Consider the following 18729-nt stretch of genomic DNA (forward strand, 5'->3'; position numbering starts at 1 on the left):
CAAGGGGTCAGCCGCAGGTTGGGGTATAAATTTCTTTTTTTCCTGAACAACTCGCAGAGATATTATCGGCGAGAATAAAACTGAATGCAGCGCCGCTTTATTTCGTGGGACCGTACCCCCGCCTCCCATTCAGGCATTCAAAATATTTTACAGTCTTCACAAAAAGATCCGTTTTCAGCCTGATATTTGCAATACTCAAATGCGTAAAGTTTTAAAGGGGAAATGTCTTCTGAATTGTACAGGTATGGGACCCATTATCCAGAATGCTCGGGACCAAGGGTATTCTGGATAAGGGGTCTTTCTGTAATTTGGATCTCCATACCTTCATCAATAATAAACCCAATAGGACTGTTCTGCCCCCAATAAGGGGTAATTATATCTTAGTTGGGATCAAGTACAGGTACTGTTTTATTATTACAGAGAAAAGGGAATCATTTAACCATTAAATAAACCCAATAGGGCTGTTCTGCCCCCAATAAGGGGTAATTATATCTTAGTTGGGATCAAGTACAGGTTCTGTTTTATTATTACAGAGAAAAGGGAATCATTTAACCATTAAATAAACCCAATAGGGCTGTTCTGCCCCCAATAAGGGGTAATTATATCTTAGTTGGGATCAAGTACAGGTACTGTTTTATTATTACAGAGAAAAGGGAATCATTTAACCATGAAATAAACCCAATAGGGCTGTTCTGCCCCAATAAGGGGTAATTATATCTTAGTTGGGATCAAGTACAGGTACTGTTTTATTATTACAGAGAAAAGGGAATCATTTAACCATTAAATAAACCCAATAGGACTGTTCTGCCCCCAATAAGGGGTAATTATATCTTAGTTGGGATCAAGTACAGGTACTGTTTTATTATTACAGAGAAAAGGGAATCAATTAACCATTAAATAAACCCAATAGGGCTGTTCTGCCCCAATAAGGGGTAATTATATCTTAGTTGGGATCAAGTACAGGTACTGTTTTATTATTACAGAGAAAAAGGAAATCAGTTTTAAAATTTTGAATTATTTGATTAAAATGGAGTCTATGGGAGACGGGCTTTCCGTAATTTGGAGCTTTCTGGATAATGGGTTTTCCGGATAAGGGATCCCATACCTGTATTTGTTTTGACTTCCTTAAAAACAAGGTGATTTGTAGTTTTATCTCTGAAAAAGTACAACAATCGTCACAAAGTATATCAGTCGGACAGGGACAGAACCAGGGTCTCGGTTACATCCAAACAGAGTCCTGGGTAACAAATGTGCATTGTGGGGGATAAAACAGCAATTGTGCTTGAAATTGCACTACCTGCAGATACAAATGACCCCTAATATTTCAGTACGATTTGTGGGCTTAATCAGCAGTAAAAGCAATTAACTATATATTGGGGCAAGGCTAACAAGCTTCTGGATGAAAACTATTCCCCCAAACAGTGTAGGTCTCTATAAACATATATTGCATAAATCAGCTCAAATGTAAAATTCTGCTTCATCTAAATAAACCATTTTCATAAAAATATACTTTTTAGTAATATGTGCCATTGGGTAATCCTAAATAGAAAATCGCCATTTTAAGAATTAAGGGCCGCCCCCTGGGATCAAAGGAGTCACAGTGCACACAAACAAACCAAGGCACACATACATGCTAGGCCCCATCAGCCAATTAATGGGCAGAGTTCTGCCTTTTGCTCCCACACTACTTCCTGTTACAGTTAGAGCTGCATTATTTCCTGTCATGTGATCTCTGAGGGAGATATTCTGTAAATGGGCACAGTGCAAGAACATATCAGTTCAGGGATCTTCAACCTCTCAATCTCAACTTTTACTTGTGCACCACACACAGGTGTAAAAAGCATTGGGAAGCCACACAAGCATATAAATAAGTTCTTTGGGGAGCCAAATAAGGGCTGTGATTGGCTATTTGGTAGCCCCATGGGGACTGCTGGCCTGCAGGAAGCTCTGCTTGGAGTAAAACTGTGTCTCTGTGCTTCAAAAACTTGTCTCCAAGACTGTAAAGACTGTAAAAAACTTTGAGACTATTGAGAGCAACATCAAAGGGTTGGGGAGCAACATGTTGCTCGCGAGCCCCTGTTTGTGGATCACTGCTGTACGGCAAGAGAAGCCTTTCTACATAGCAAAGACGAGGAGGCACTTTAACCTCCTTCACTCACCATAGCAATGGTCATGGTTGGTGTAATGGCATCTGCACCATGGAAACACCATCAGGATGGCATGTAAATCAGGGCATGATAAGCTGCATCCTAGCACTCTCCATCTGCTCTGCCTGAATAGAAAAGATAATCTTCAGATAACTGTTCTTCCTAAACCCTTAGATTGTAAGCTCTTGCAAATAGGCCCCTCCTATTCTTACTCTGTAAGCTCTTGTTTGTTACATTATTGTAAGATCTGTTGCCATCTTGTCCTAATCTTTCCATCCCACCCTACTGTTGCCATCCTGTCCTACTCTCTACACCCTTCTTTTGCCATCTTGTTCTTCTCTCTCCATCTCACGCTACTGTTGCCATCTTGTTCTACTCTCTCCATCTCACGCTACTGTTGCCATCTTGTTCTACTCTCTCCATCTCACGCTACTGTTGCCATCTTGTTGTACTCCCTCCATCTCACCCTACTGTTGCCATCTTGTTGTACTCTCTCCATCTCACACTACTGTTGCCATCTTGTTCTACTCTCTCCATCTCACGCTACTGTTGCCATCTTGTTGTACTCCCTCCATCTCACCCTACTGTTGCCATCTTGTCCTACTCTCTCCATCTCACCCTACTGTTGCCATCTTGTTGTACTCTCTCCATCTCACCCTACTGTTGCCATCTTGTTGTACTCTCTCCATCTCACACTACTGTTGCCATCATGTTCTACTCTCTCCATCTCACCCTACTGTTGCCATCTTGTTGTACTCTCTCCATCTCACACTACTGTTGCCATCTTGTCCTACTCTCTCCATCTCACCCTACTGTTGCCATCTTGTTGTACTCTCTCCATTTCACACTACTGTTGCCATCATGTTCTACTCTCTCCATCTAACGCTACTGTTGCCATCTTGTTCTTCTCTCTCCATTTCACACTACTGTTGCCATCTTGTTCTACTCTCTCCATTTCACACTACTCTTGCCATCTTGTTCTACTCTCTCCATCATTAAATACAACAACACCACCAAAACTTGCTCTAAGCCACTCAGCACATCAAATCTAATTTAAAATTTGAAACAGCCAATCTCAATTAGCATTCGCTCACCCCTTCACAAAGTTGGTCCGGGTGCCATGCCCCGGACCTTTCACCCATGGAAAATTATTTTCACGACTATTTCTTCATTAAATTATCATGTAAATCAGAGTTTTTCATTGACACTCACCCCACTGATCCAATGGTCCGGGCGCAGCACCCTAGACCCGTAGCAAAGTGAGACCCAGCAGTCACAAGCACAATTTCTCGATGGACACGCACTCCAGACACGGGTGAAGGTGGTTTAAGAAATAGCTTTATTCACATTTGTCCTGACGCGTTTCATGTATTTCAACATGTAGTCATAGGTATCTCTTTCCATCTCACACTACTGTTGCCATCTTGTTCTACCTTCTCCATTTCACACTACTGTTGGCAACTTATCCTAATCTCCACCTTCCCTACTCTTTCCACCTTGTCATCCTCTCTTCATAATGCCCTTCTGTTGCCCTATTATATTGGTGTTTGCTACCAACAACTGCTGCCATGCAGAATCCAAATATATGTGTGACCCTGTGCAGCCACCCCAGTTGCACCCCATTAAATACATGCATAGCACTACAGATCTTATTCATTTTATAGCTGCAGATTCATAGAGGCTTGTTTACAATAGTTTCCAAATATATCTGTTATAACCACAGCTTGATAGCATTAAAAGTTTGGTAACATCAGAACAAAATTTGTGGGTTTTATCTGCATTTAAAGAAGAATAAAAGCACAAAACAACATAAGATTGCCAGTTTGTTAGGTGGTTAAAATAGCTACATCTACCCCGGGCCAGGGCTCCTCTTCTCTAAAACATTTGCGCCATTATAAGAAGGGTGCATTAATTGGTCAGTAAAATCTGATAAAGCACTGTCTTATGGATGTGCCAGCCCAGGAGGGTGCTAGAGATCCTTGGGACTTAGTCTAAACATGGCGGCACTGCTTTCTGCCAGAAAGTAAGCTGGACCAAAGTGTTGTAAAGAAGAGGGGTGTTGGCCCAGGGAAGAGGTTAATAATTTACACTAATAAAATGTGTGTTTGTTTTAGAAGTTATATTGCTCATATAGCAGATATTATATAATGCTTTTCATCCATAAGTGGAGATAAACAGGGGTCAAATGTCACTGTATATAAAATATTTTACCTTTATGGCGTTACTGGCCCTTTAAGCATAACCCTAAATGAATGTATGAATGTAAGGGCTATACTGGGCTCTTGTCTAGCTCGCTGCACAGCCGTGCCTTCATCAGGAAGAGGATTCTGCCCTCTCAGTAATGATTGCGAAACACTGACATTGTGTGGCTATTGTGAGATCCGCTCTGTATGGAAGTCAATCCAGCAGATCAGTACTGGCGCAGGAAGTGTATATGCAATGATTAGTGAGATTAATGTACATTAGAGACATGATCCTGATACAGAAAACTATTCCTAAAAAGCTACAACAGATCTGTTGTGAGAATATTGCTGTTTATATTGGATATCTGCTACTCACGGCACATGTATGAGATGGGAGACACCTGCTGGCCGCTCTAATAATGACATGGAGAAACCTCTATGGGCGCAACTATTGTCCCACATCTGCAGTTAAATCAAATCAAATGAGCTTTATTGGCAGGACCAAATACATTTAGCATTGCCAAAGCAGGTAGAGGGTGTAATGGGTGGGGTTAGGGGGTCAGTATATCATATGCCCCAACTTTTTATCGTGCATCCCGCTGTCCCGGATCGTTCCATAAATGTCCCGCATTTCCGTAACATTCATGGAACGATCCGTGATAGCGGGATCCGCCTGCTGAAGCTGAGCACTCCTGCTCCTTCCGCGGCTTCTCTCCTTATGTGGCTTCTTCTCCGGCAGTGCCAGGCCCTTTTGTAAGGTTGCGCCCCGTGTGTACTGATGTCACACGTACCCACGGGGCGCAACCTTATAAAAGGGCCTGGCACCGCCGCACATGGAGCCGCATAAGGAGAGGAAGAGCAGAAGAAGTAGGAGCATGTATTGGGGGGGCTCTGTGTATTGGGGGGGATCTGTGTATGAAGGGTACTGTGTATAAGGGGCTCTGTGTAGGGGGGGTACTGTGTATTGGGGGGCACTGTGTATTGGGGGGCACTGTGTATTGGTACTGTGTATGAAGGGCACTGTGTATTGGGGGCACTGTATGAAGGGTACTGTATATGAAGGGTACTGTGTATTGGGGGGGCACTGCGTATTGGGGGGCACTGTATGAAGGGTACTGTGTATGAAGGGTACTGTGTATGAAGGGTACTGTGTATGAAGGGTACTGTGTATTGGTGGGCACTGTGTATGAAGGGTACTGTGTATTGGGGGCACTGTGTATGAAGGGCACTGTGTATGGGGGGTACTGTTTATTGGGCCATTGGGGGCACTGTGTATGGGGGGTACTGTTTATTGGGCCATTGGGGGCACTGTGTATGGGGGGCAAATCTGGTACATAGTTATAACTCACTTATAACTGACTGCCTTCTCTCTATATTTGTATTTTATATGTAGGAGTTTCTATATTGGTTTCCTTAGGTAGTACAGTATGAGGGTATAGCACATTTGCGTCTGATCTCATCATTTCAACAATATAAAAGGAGTATTTTTAGAAAAAAATGGGGTATGTTAATTGGGGCGTGACCACAAAGGTGGGCGTGGTCCAAAAATTTCAGTTCTTTTCCCCTCACCATCACTCAGATTTATTTTGACAGTTTTTTTCCCCTAAATTGAAGGTGAATGTTTTTCTTCATTTTTAAAAAGAGACTTTCCTGCAGATGCCTGTCTAAAAAATTGTGACATTCCTGAGCGAATTTGCCATAGAGTGTGTGAAAACAAAGGTGAAAGTACCACGGGTGAGGGGGGGTACACCTGCCCCCTCTGGGGGCCCTCAGGCTGCTCGGCCTACACCCGGGCCCTGGCGCTAATAGTTGGGAGAGGGTGGTATCCCTTGGCAAACTTGTCAATTGTGGTCCTTCAGACTGATTTGGCAACATATCTGCCTGACAGCTGATATCTGGCCTAAAATTGGCCAGATCTCAATTGGCAAGTTTGATTTTCCCGTCAGATCGGGGATCTTTCCCAGCAGACAAGTTCGTGACTGGGGTGGGGGGCCCCTGAGGTGGCAGCCCTGGTGGGCCCCACACACCCTAGTCCAACACTGTCCCATTCTGTCTCCGCTATTCCATTACCACCCTCCACTGCCTGTGGTGCTCCTTGAGAAGTTGAGCAGCTATGGGGGTAGGGGGGGTAACAGGGATTACTACTGTACAAGGTCACGTCATTCTACACCTGGGGGCTTAAAAAGCACAATATAGATTTGGTAAGCAAACACAAAGATGCCCAGATGTCCTACTTGTACAGAGCCCTAGATGTTCTTCAAACCTCTGATGGTCTCCATGCTCAGGAGCACACTATATTGTCACTGGACAACATTGATAGTCCTGCAGTCGGTTAGGGTAAAGGAGGAGATCTTTTCAGCTGACTAGATAGACTAGCGGGCCCACCAAAGCCTGGGCAAACATGGAAATGTCCTGTTGGTTGGTGATCCATATCAACCTTGAAGCTACTGCTGGTGGCTTGAGGATTTCTGGCCTCCATCCATGTTATATATTTACAGTACTTAGACTAGTACTTAAATGTGAATATACATACCAGATATCCTTCTCTACATAACTGCATTTTATTATATTCAGTGTATTGTATAATACTTCTTACAATGAGATTTCCTTGTTATTGTGACATCAACAAGTGGTTGGTCTCCATAACATAAGCTGAAAACCACTTGTAAAAGAAAATAATGATGTGGGTAAATGGGTTTTATGTAGACTTTGTGAATCATAAGGCAAATGATTCGGCTTATGTGTCTGAGGCATCGCACACACTTCTTAGATCTGAGCTTAAACAACTGAATTTTGCAGCACGTGGTCATAAGTTTCTTGGAAAAACATTAAAGTGGCTATGGGTGTTATAAACTGCAAAGTAATGGGGCCTGTGTGCTCTAAGGGAAAAACATATTTTTCACCGTAGGAGAGATACAATATAATTCTGCTTCTACGGAGTCACCCAGTGCCATTGGCTTTAATACTTGATAGAGTATTTCTATTATAAAGGCTTCTAGCTTGGTTACTAGTGGGGAGACATTTTAGTTTGTCTAAATAACTGGTATTATGCCCGTACCTAATGGAATGTGACTGGTGTGTGACAAGTATGCGGGTGGAAATGAGGTTGCAAAGTAGGAGTAAACCCCATCATAATTTAATGGGAAAATAATAACCCAGTTGTTAAGGTTTCAAAGGGTTTCCCCGAATCAGCTCTGACCTAGATCTAAAAATGGAGGGTCAGTTATTACAGCCATGCCAAGCGTGGTCAGATTCTAATGAAGGTTTGGGAGACTATGTCTCCTGGGGTTATTATACATAAAACTGGCACTGCATTTATAGTACCATGTATTGCAGGGGCATTATATATATACTGTATATAAATATATATATACAGTATAGAATGGGTACTGTAGCTATACATGAATTAAACCTGTTATCCAGAATGCTTGGGACCTGGAGTTTTACAGATAAGGGGTCTTTCCATAATTTGTATCTATGTAACTTAAGTCTACTAAAAAAATCATTATTACAGAGAAAAGGGAATCATTTAACCATAAAATACTGTTCTGCCCCCAATAAGGGGTAATTATATCTTAGTTGGGATCAAGTACAGGTACTGTTTTATTATTACAGAGAAAAGGGAATCATTTAACCATTAAATAAACCCAATAGGGCTGTTCTGCCCCCAATAAGGGGTAATTATATCTTAGTTGGGATCAAGTACAGGTACTGTTTTTTATTACAGAGAAAAGGGAATCATTTAACCATGAAATAAACCCAATAGGGCTGTTCTGCCCCCAATAAGGGGTAATTATATCTTAGTTGGGATCAAGTACAGGTACTGTTTTATTATTACAGAGAAAAGGGAATCATTTAACCATTAAATAAACCCAATAGGGCTGTTCTGCCCCCAATAAGGGGTAATTATATCTTAGTTGGGATCAAGTACAGGTACTGTTTTATTATTACAGAGAAAAGGGAATCATTTAACCATTAAATAAACCCAATAGGGCTGTTCTGCCCCCAATAAGGGGTAATTATATCTTAGTTGGGATCAAGTACAGGTACAGTGTTATTATTACAGAGAAAAGGGAATCATTTAACCATTAAATAAACCCAATAGGGATGTTCTGCCCCCAATAAGGGGTAATTATATCTTAGTTGGGATCAAGTACAGGTACTGTTTTATTATTACAGAGAAAAGGGAATTATTTAACCATTAAATAAACCCAATAGGGCTGTTCTGCCCCCAATAAGGGGTAATTATATCTTAGTTGGGATCAAGTACAGGTACTGCATGCGATAATTAAGTCAGGATTCATCAAAGTCATTTCGCATGCATCTTAACGCATGCGAAATGACTTTGATGAATCCTGACTTAATTATCGCATGCTTTTTAATGCAAAAAAAACATGCGATAAGTGTTATTGACCTTTAGAGAATCTGCCCCTATGTCTCCTGAGGTTATTATACATGAAACTGGTACCATGGATTGCAGGGGCATTATATATATACAGTATAGAATGGGCACTGTAGCTAGGTTCTGTTTTATTATTACAGAGAAAGGAAATCATTTTATGGGAGAAGGTTTTATGGGAGAAGGTCTTCCTGTAATTTGTAGTCTTCTGGATAATGGGTTTCCAGATAACAGGTCCAATATCTGTTCCAGGGTTATTATACGTGAACCTGGCACCATATTTATACTACCTTGTATTTCAGGGGCATTATAGTAGAACTGGCATTGCATTTGTAACCCTTTCTTGGCACATTCACTTAATATGGGCTGTATTTTCACAGGAGATGTGTGTTTTCAAAGAATATTGATACTGGGAACTGGGAACAGCGCAGTGCCTCCACCTAGTGGACACTGAGGAACACACCTCTAGGGGATTTCCACTAGGAATAATCACACATGGTTTGCAGCAATATTAAACTTTATATAACTTTTGGACATAAACAGTAGAACAGCTTTTGGGTGACTGATAATCCTTTCCTGAGGAAACTTGGGAGGGCTATCCACACTGGCACAGTCTCTGTACTTGCCCAGCTCACTTTAGATCCGGATAGACCCCCAACCCTTAAATCAGTTCAGTCCCTTCCCCAAGAGCTCTTTAGTCCCCCCAGGTAGCGCTACCTGCCCCAGAGTACCTTCCCTGTTGAAAAGGGTGGCTGCTCCCACGTAGCAGGTAATTGCAATACCTGTTCCTCCAGGGGACACACACACAGAGTACCACAGAGGACTTTATATTCCCTGGCAGTCCAGCAGACTTTTATCCTTTCCAGTCTGAACTCACACTGTTTGTGCTAACTGCTCACTCTGGGTCTTCCTCTGAACTGGCAAACAACAGCAGGGGCTCCCTTTATAAACTGCTGGGCCCGCCCCTAGATTTTTGGCTCCAAAGCTTAGGCACACCTCTCCCAGACGTGCACTGGGGCAGCCAGCCAACCGGATCCCTCCCCAGGCTGTAGCTAGGCTGGATGAGATCACAGACTGAGAAACAGGGGGCAGGGTTCTCTGATCCCCTACATTCTCCCCTTGGAAAAACCGGCAACGGCCTCGCTTGCCGTACCTCCTTACACTCAGAAACAGTACAACACTCCACAGGGTTCTCCACAGCGGTCTCCCTCTGACTCAACCCCTCATCTCCTTCAGGGGAGTCACTTTCAGATATGGAAGGCTCATAGTAGGACTTCTGTACTGTTGGGCCTTTGTAAGTCTTACAGTTCCGGGCCTGATGACCCATCACATGGCACTTGTAACATTTTCCTGGAAGTCTCTTACGCCGCCGGCGTACTTTACACAGTGCAGACTGGACCTGAACCTCATTAGGAACAGGGCAGTTTGGCTGTATGTGGCCTATCCTGCCACACCGGTAGCATGTTGGAGGTTTCCTCGTCTCAGTTGGGGTTTTGGCTCTCTCAGACAGTTGAGCTTTAAACTCTTCCAACTCTTTGCGAAGTCTCTTATTTTCCTCCAGCAGCTTTGCATCAGCAGGGGACTTCTCTGCATGCCCTTGGGTGGAACTCCTCCTCACCCTCACATAGGCATCAGCCTCCTCCCGCCGAACTTTTTCCATCAGAGCCATATAGCCAGGGGTTAGTGTATCCTGGTAGTAAGCTCTAATCGTCACGGCAACAGGGTCACTATTTAAAGTCCCTCTCCTCATTTGGCGAATCCTCAGGGAATCCATTTCAGAGCTTTGGATTACCCCACGGCTCACCAGCAGTCTCAGGCCTTGCTCCACCCGCACCAGATAGGCAGACAGGGCTTCCTTCTCCTCCTGGAAGGTAGAGTGGAAGTTGTGGAGCATCTCTGTAGTACTTGCTACAGGGCCAAACGTCACCTCCAGGACTTCAATCAGGTCGCCTGAAGTAGCATCAGGGTGACTAACTAGGTAGGATTTTACCACATCCACAGCAGGGCAGCGAAGGCTCTCAAGGATCTTCCTTCTCATGGTTGCCTCAGGGCCGGTCCAATCTCTCACGGACACCACAGTGGAGTCTCTCCAACTCTCAAATGAGTCCTCACCTGAGGGTACCGGATCTGCACCTGAAAACACTTTAAGTCTTTTAAAATTACCATTCCAGGCCAGCTGAGTCAGTTGGTCAGTCAGTAGTCCCAGCGCACTCACAATATCAGGGGTATCCAGCTGGCATCCCGAGCTAGGCTGACTCCCCTTGGAAACCGCGCTCTCACTGGATGGACATTGCTTTACTTGACTCTGTTCAGCTGGCAAATCAAACAGTCTCTTACTGGGCAGCACACCTCCCGGTGCTGTAACTGCAAACTGGGAAACAAGGGGGTCAACATGGGTAGTTAAATCATCTGCGTCATCAGACAGATCTGGCAGAACAACCCTCCATGGCCCTTCATCTCCCGCATCAATATCAGGGGGAACCCTCTCACGGTCTATCTCTCTGGGGCTGTCTATAAGGACATTCAGCAGAACCCCGGCAGAATCTCGCCGTAACGCAGCCACCCTTGGGCGGAAAAATATGGGCTCCCCATCAAGGATTTCATAAATAGAATCTTCCTTTACTCTTGGCATTATGGGCCCCACAACAGCAACCTTCCGGGGGTTAAGTCCCAAAGCATTGCACCACTGGCGAACAGTTTGTGGGGTTTCATGTGCAGCCATGCTTTCATCCAACATTCCCAGCTTCCCAATAGAATCTCAGCAGTGCCTCCAAAATGTAACCCTTTCTTGGCACATTCACTTAATATGGGCTGTATTTTCACAGGAGATGTGTGTTTTCAAAGAATATTGATACTGGGAACTGGGAACAGCGCAGTGCCTCCACCTAGTGGACACTGAGGAACACACCTCTAGGGGATTTCCACTAGGAATAATCACACATGGTTTGCAGCAATATTAAACTTTATATAACTTTTGGACATAAACAGTAGAACAGCTTTTGGGTGACTGATAATCCTTTCCTGAGGAAACTTGGGAGGGCTATCCACACTGGCACAGTCTCTGTACTTGCCCAGCTCACTTTAGATCCGGATAGACCCCCAACCCTTAAATCAGTTCAGTCCCTTCCCCAAGAGCTCTTTAGTCCCCCCAGGTAGCGCTACCTGCCCCAGAGTACCTTCCCTGTTGAAAAGGGAGGCTGCTCCACGTAGCAGGTAATTGCAATACCTGTTCCTCCAGGGGACACACACACAGAGTACCACAGAGGACTTTATATTTCCTGGCAGTCCAGCAGACTTTTATCCTTTCCAGTCTGAACACACACTGTTTGTGCTAACTGCTCACTCTGGGTCTTCCTGACTGGCAAACAACAGCAGGGGCTCCCTTTATAAACTGCTGGGCCCGCCCCTAGATTTTTGGCTCCAAAGCTTAGGCACACCTCTCCCAGACGTGCACTGGGGCAGCCAGCCAACCGGATCCCTCCCCAGGCTGTAGCTAGGCTGGATGAGATCACAGACTGAGAAACAGGGGACAGGGTTCTCTGATCCCCTACACATTTATACTACCTTATGTTCCAGGATTATTATGCATGAAATTGACACTGTATTTATACCCCATGTATTTAGGGGCATTATATATATATATATATATATAGGGTTGACACTGTATTCATATTATCATGTATTTTAGGGGCATTATATGTAGAACTGGCACTATATTAATACTACCATGTGTTCCAGGGTTATTACATATGAAACTGGCACTGCATTTATACTACCATGTGTTTTAGGGTCATTATATATAGGACTGGCACTGAATTTATACTACCATGCATTCTAGGGCCATTATATTATATAAAGAACTGACAATGTTTATACTAACGTGTGTTCCGGGGTTATTATACATGAATATACATGAAACTGGCACTATATTTATACTATCATGTATTCCAGGGGCATTATATATAGAATTGGCACATAGACGTGTAGAAATTGTGAAGTGTTCTAGGGTATTGTATTAGTAATTGACACTACATTTATCCTGCAAGGTGTTGTGGGAGGTATGTTACATAAAAGTGCCATTGCATGTGTCCTTCCATGTGTTTTGGAGTATCAACCATGGGATTAGCCCTGGGATACTATAAAGAAATTGCATTTAATTAGCCTACCTAAACACAAAAATCACCCGCCGCCTATGCTGCCGAGCACTATAAGGCTTTCCTTTATAGAACCACAGTCCAAATATTGACATGTCGTGCTTAGTCTAGCACTGTTGTTTGTTCCTCTGAGTTTAGAACTGTAATTTATCCTTTTCAATGATTATTTGTTTTTGGGAGTAGGAACTAGCGCTCTAAATGGTTGTTTTGTGTAGAGTCTGTCACTATTATTTGTTATAGTGAGTCCAGCACTGTCATTTGTCTTTCTGAGCATTGTCATTTCAATAGAGTCCAGCAGAGAAATGTGTTTGTTTTTATATCCTGCTTAGTCTGGTTCTGCCATTGAGTCTAGTGAGTATCACTGAGCCGGAGCGCGGAAATGTGCACCGCACTTTATTTATTATATAGCAGTGCAATGTGTTGCTTGGAGCAGGGTTTAATGATAGTACAGGTATGGGACCCGTTATCCAGAATCCTCGGGACCTGGTTTTTTGGATAAGGGGTCTTTCCCTATTTCGAATCTCCTACCTTAAGTCTACCAAAAAAAATATTTAAACATTAATTAAACCCAATAGGATTGTTCTGCCCCAATAAGGATTAATTATATCTTAGTTGGGATCAAGTACAGGTACTGTTTTATTATTACAGAGAAAAGGGAATCATTTAACCATTAAATAAACCCAATAGGGCTGTTCTGCCCCCAATAAGGGGTAATTATATCTTAGTTGGGATCAAGTACAGGTACTGTTTTATTATTACAGAGAAAAGGGAATCATTTAACCATTAAATAAACCCAATAGGACTGTTCTGCCCCCAATAAGGGGTAATTATATCTTAGTTGGGATCAAGTACAGGTACTGTTTTATTATTACAGAGAAAAGGGAATCATTTAACCATGAAATAAACCCAATAGGGCTGTTCTGCCCCCAATAAGGGGTAATTATATCTTAGTTGGGATCAAGTACAGGTACTGTTTTATTATTACAGAGAAAAGGGAAGACATTTTTAAAAATGTTTATTATTTGATTAAAATGGAGTCTGTGGGAGATGGCCTTTCTGTAATTCGCACAAGATTCAGTGCATCCCTAGTTATTGAGTATAGTCCGGCACTGTACGTTGAGTGCAGTCCAGTTCTTATTGCCTCCTTGGAATAGAGTCTAGCACCCAAATGTACTTTATCTGATTAGGGTCTGCCCCTGTAATTCAGCATATTTAGGAAAAAATTGGAATCTTGAAAACTCAAAACACATGGAAATTGCTCACTCCAAGTCAAAACACCTGGCTCTGAAAACATCTATAGACCCAAGAAGGGAAATTCCATCACTGAGGCTGCTATTATTACAATACACTCACAATGGTCCTCTGAAGTCGTCATCCAAATTCTCATTAGAGTGAGTATAAGGCCGGTGCATTAGTCTGGGCTGCAGAGCTTGCGCATTAATCAGCCGCCCCACGCATTTCACTTAATGAGCCCTTAAGGTCAGGCTTCTCGTTAGATGTTTCCTCTGCGTCTGCGAACTGCTAAACGTGCACAATTGCTTCATGTAAAACAATGACTTAATGGGACTTGACCCATAGATTGTCACAGGGGCTCGCTGATAAGGCTGCAGCAGTTTATTCTTCTCCAGCAGATAAAATATTTATTTGTGTGTGGTTTAAACTCCAGTCGCTGCTGACTCAAATGCGTGTTACATGATTATTATATATTATCTACTTGGAAATTAAGCCATCTTGCATCATTTTCAATTGTCTATGGATTTTTATTCCAGTGGCTACATGATATTGGATTCAGTTTTGTAAAAAGAGGCCCCTGGGACCTGGTAGATGGGGGTCACAAACTCTGTACCCTTTGTACTTATCCCTAGTTGGATACTGTATGACTCTTCCACCTTGGTTTTCCAACAGTCATAAGAAACCATGTAACAGGATAGGATTTAATGCTATACAAGAAAAATTTTAGGGGGGGAAAGAGAGGGCAATTGCCCCGGGCCCCCAACATCAGAAGGGCTTCTGTGTGCAAAAAAGTATCTCAAAGAACAAAGGCCCAATAATACTTTATTTTCCTTATATAATGTATGTAGTGATGAGCGAATCTGTCCCGTTTCGCTTTGCCGAAAAATTAGCGAATCTTTCGCGAAAAATTAGGGAAAGGCGCTCGCGATATTTTTTTGACGCCCGCGACTATTCTTGCGAGAATTTTTGGACGTGTGACTATTCTTTTGACGCACAACTATTCTTGCGAAATTTTTGGATGTGCAGCGAATTTTTCCATGCCAAATGTTTTCATCCGTTTCGCGAAACAATCCACCAATGGCGAAATGTGGAAACATCCATGCCTGGCAAAACATTTCGCCCATTACTACTTATATGTCAAAACTTGCACCCATGATCCCATAGATAGCATGTGTATCTTACTCCACCCTTCCTATATTGTGAGGGGCCCCATATAATAGGCCCATACACCCTACTCCCCTGTCTCTGTCAGTAGGTGCTGCAGTTGTATAACAAGGGCTGTAGAGATGAAACATGTTACATACCTCCCAATTAATCTAGAAGCAGGGGTGGGCCAAGCCGACCGGGCACCCTAGGCAACCGGGTCGGCCACCTTGCCCCTGCACCTTCCGCCCCCCCCCCTCGCGTTTCAGCGCGCATGCGCAGTTCCGGGGGAGGGGAGGGCGGTGGCTACGCGATAGTTCATTGCCCCCACCGCGTATTGACAAGCGGCCGGGGCAATGAAAAAGGAGCTAGGGGTAGGCAGGAGAGGTTCCTGCCTGGCGCCCCCCAGTGTTTGCGCCCTAGGCAGCTGCCTCTTCTGCCTACCCCTAGTTCCGGCCCTGTCTAGAAGAGTCTTGAACTGTGGATCCCAAACGTTGAAGGGCTTATTAGACAGTGGGATTTGCGTTCTTTGTAGTTCTTTGTAGTTCTTTGTATTTGATCCCAACTAAGATAAATAATCCTTATTGGATGCAAACTAATCCTATTGGGTTTAATTAATGTTTTATTGATTTTTTAGTAGACTTAAGGTATCAAGATCCAAATTAAGGAAAGACCCCTTATCCGGAATACCCTTGGCCCCGAGCATTCTGGATAATGGGTCCTATACCTGTACTGTACTGTGCCATTCTTAAATGTTCGGCTTCTTGGAATCTCAAGCTCTACCAATCCTTCTTCTCTATAGGATCAGCATTCTGCCACAGCCCCGGGTACCCCTACCAGCTCCAACCCAGCATCATGTGCAAGTCCAAACACCGGGAATGGTTATTCCTCCCAGCAGCCCTTGTCAGCACAGCAACTGATGGAGAAGGCAAATGCCCTTCAGAGGCAGATGATGGAGCAGAAACAGCAGCTACTATTGCAGCAGCAAATGCTGGCAGGAATGGTAATGCTCCCATTTAGTTTCCTTTTCTCAGTGGCTAAAATGTCTCTACTGTAAATGTGGCAAAGGTCCATTTGTATATTAGTTACCATATGGTTATCCAAAAGCTTTAAGAACATATACAGTACAAGAACACCCATAGGGACAGTGATGGGTCCCATTAGACATTCCCAGAGAAGGACATTGCACTTTTTGTCATTCTGTATTGTCTGAAACCAATAAAATGATAGGTCAGTAAAGTTAAATGTCTCTCCACCAAAGAGCCTTATAAGAGAATTAAAATGCCATGGAGGTTCCTTCATATCCAGTTTTAAAGGATAAAGGATAGACATTTCTGCTTATAACAATGATGTAGCCATGCTGATGCCAACCCTTGGTCATGCCCCCCATGCAGCAGTGTAGTGGTCCCCAAACTAAGAGACTAGCCTGTCTTGGGGAGACCAGTGCAGTAGACCCTAAAGATCTCCACTTCAGAAGGTAATGAATCCCCCTGACCAACCAGTATTTGGGAAAATAGTTGATATGTGAATAGACCCTTGGATGACTACATGCTGAATGTATAGTGAGCATTCCTAAAGAACTGTCCTCTCTTTCAAGGAGAAAAGTAACAGCCAGGATCAAATGAGCCACTTGAACAGGCCCCCGCCGGACTACAAGGACCAAAGACGAAGCTCAGTTGGCCTGCAGCAGCCCGCCAGCCACTACTCAAGTAAGTATTGCGCAACACAGGCAACGTGATTCTGATTCATCATCTGCATAAATGTTTATGAAGCATTCAGTTTCTGATGACATTGGGTGGGTTCAGTAGTTTAGGAATTTGGGGTTCCAGTGCTCAGAGCGATTTTCTAAACACTTTTTCCAATGTACATTATTTGTTTTCTAGTTTTCAAGATATAAGCAGTTTTGTACCCTGCTGATATAGTGAATTTGAAAAAGCACCACCTATTTTTCATTTGAGCCAACTGAAACCTTGGCCCCTTTACACTGAGTCCACAGCTTATTTGCCCCTGTATGGGCCCTTCAATTAGTTGATGTGGTCCTCATCCAGCTGGCCTGCATAGCCTGTTATAATCCATTCCTGGATTAGGAATGGTCTGATAAGACAGAGATCCTCGTGCTAAACAAACGTATCTTTCTCAGGTGGGGTTGCCACCATGATGGGTAGGGTTGGACCATGATGTTTCTGGGGGCATGGCAAGAGGGTGGGTGATGTCAAAAGGGGCAGGGCTACAATGCAACTGACTTCTAGAGAGTGGACTGAGGGGATATTGGGGAAGGGAAAAGTAGGATTAGGTTGGGTTAAGGGTTTAGGTGGGCAGGCAAGGGGCTAAATTTGTAATAATGACCTTGGCCTTGAAGAATGTTTTACCGACTAGGCTAGGTGGCAACCCAATTGTCAAGTCAACTCTATACACAACAACATTACAAGCTAAATTAAGAGAGAGGGAAAGGTAAAAACTCAGTAAGCTTTATCAGAAAGGTCTATGTAAATACAACCATAAGCACTCACAGAAACGCTGCACTGAGTCCTCTGTCAAAAGAAACACAGGATTTCTTGTCTCCTTTTTTGTAAACATGTTCTTAGGGTATCTGATTTCCTCTTTTAGAAAAATCCTTCATTCCCGGGGCCAGAGTCTGAGCAGTTGTCTCCTCTATCCTCTCTACTGCCCCCCCCTCCCAAAAGATTCATAAAACTCACTCCCCCCTCCCTTAGGAATGTGTAATCTGAGCTATAATGGTTAGAGCTGCAGCAGGAAGCTATGAAGCCCAAGCTAAAATGGCAGCTGCTATCTTAAACAAACGGAGAAAGCTTCTAGGGCTCTTTACTCAGGTATGGTAATGCTTTCTGCAGAATAAATATCATTTTCTGGGTGGCATTAACGTGGCAAATCTATTGGCAGTAAAATGCCAAAATGACTTTCCTTCTCCTTTAAGGGATATTACATATTTATACCAGCTAGGCAGGTAAATCACTAGCCAGGTGGCTTCCCTAGGGGATTGCTGAATGTTGCTCAGTTTTATACAGAATTCCCTGATGTCGGGTTAAACATGATTCATTTCTCAAAGGCTCCCGGCTGGCGCTTTTATTAGCCAACTGCTGTATCTGTCACTGTCATTGGCTGCAGTTTAGGTCACCGCACAGAACTTGTTAGATTGCTTCTTGTCACATCTGGCAGCACAGAAAAGTGGAAAATATGTTAGTAAATAAAAGCTAGAAAAGCTGAACGACACTTTTCTGCCACGTCTCTTGATCGTGACGGCTCAGCTTTGATGCGGCGAGAGCCCAAATGGCAGCCAGGAATAAGCATTGCATGTTACACCTAGGGGACTGCACCGCCAACATAAATACCATCAAAGGCCATAGAAAGAGACACTGTGTTGACCTTTAATTTATCTTTTAGTATTTGCAATTGGCCTTCATCATTTATAATTTGCAGTTTTTTAATTATTTAGCTTTTTGTGCAGCAAT

General features: G+C 43.4%; 1 protein-coding gene across 2 annotated transcripts in view; it reads left to right on the top strand.

Moving 5' to 3' along the window:
• Positions 1-18729, top strand: part of maml2 (mastermind like transcriptional coactivator 2) — a 120208-nt gene that overhangs the window by 99079 nt on the left and 2400 nt on the right. For both annotated transcript variants that reach the window (XM_031897324.1, XM_031897326.1), the window contains exons 4-5: positions 16062-16262; positions 16857-16968. In XM_031897324.1, coding sequence (XP_031753184.1) covers positions 16062-16262; positions 16857-16968 — 313 coding nt within the window. The remainder of the gene's footprint in view (positions 1-16061; positions 16263-16856; positions 16969-18729) is intronic.

This window comes from Xenopus tropicalis, chromosome 2, assembly GCF_000004195.4.
Source record: "Xenopus tropicalis strain Nigerian chromosome 2, UCB_Xtro_10.0, whole genome shotgun sequence".
NCBI classification, from domain to species: Eukaryota; Metazoa; Chordata; class Amphibia; order Anura; family Pipidae; genus Xenopus; species Xenopus tropicalis.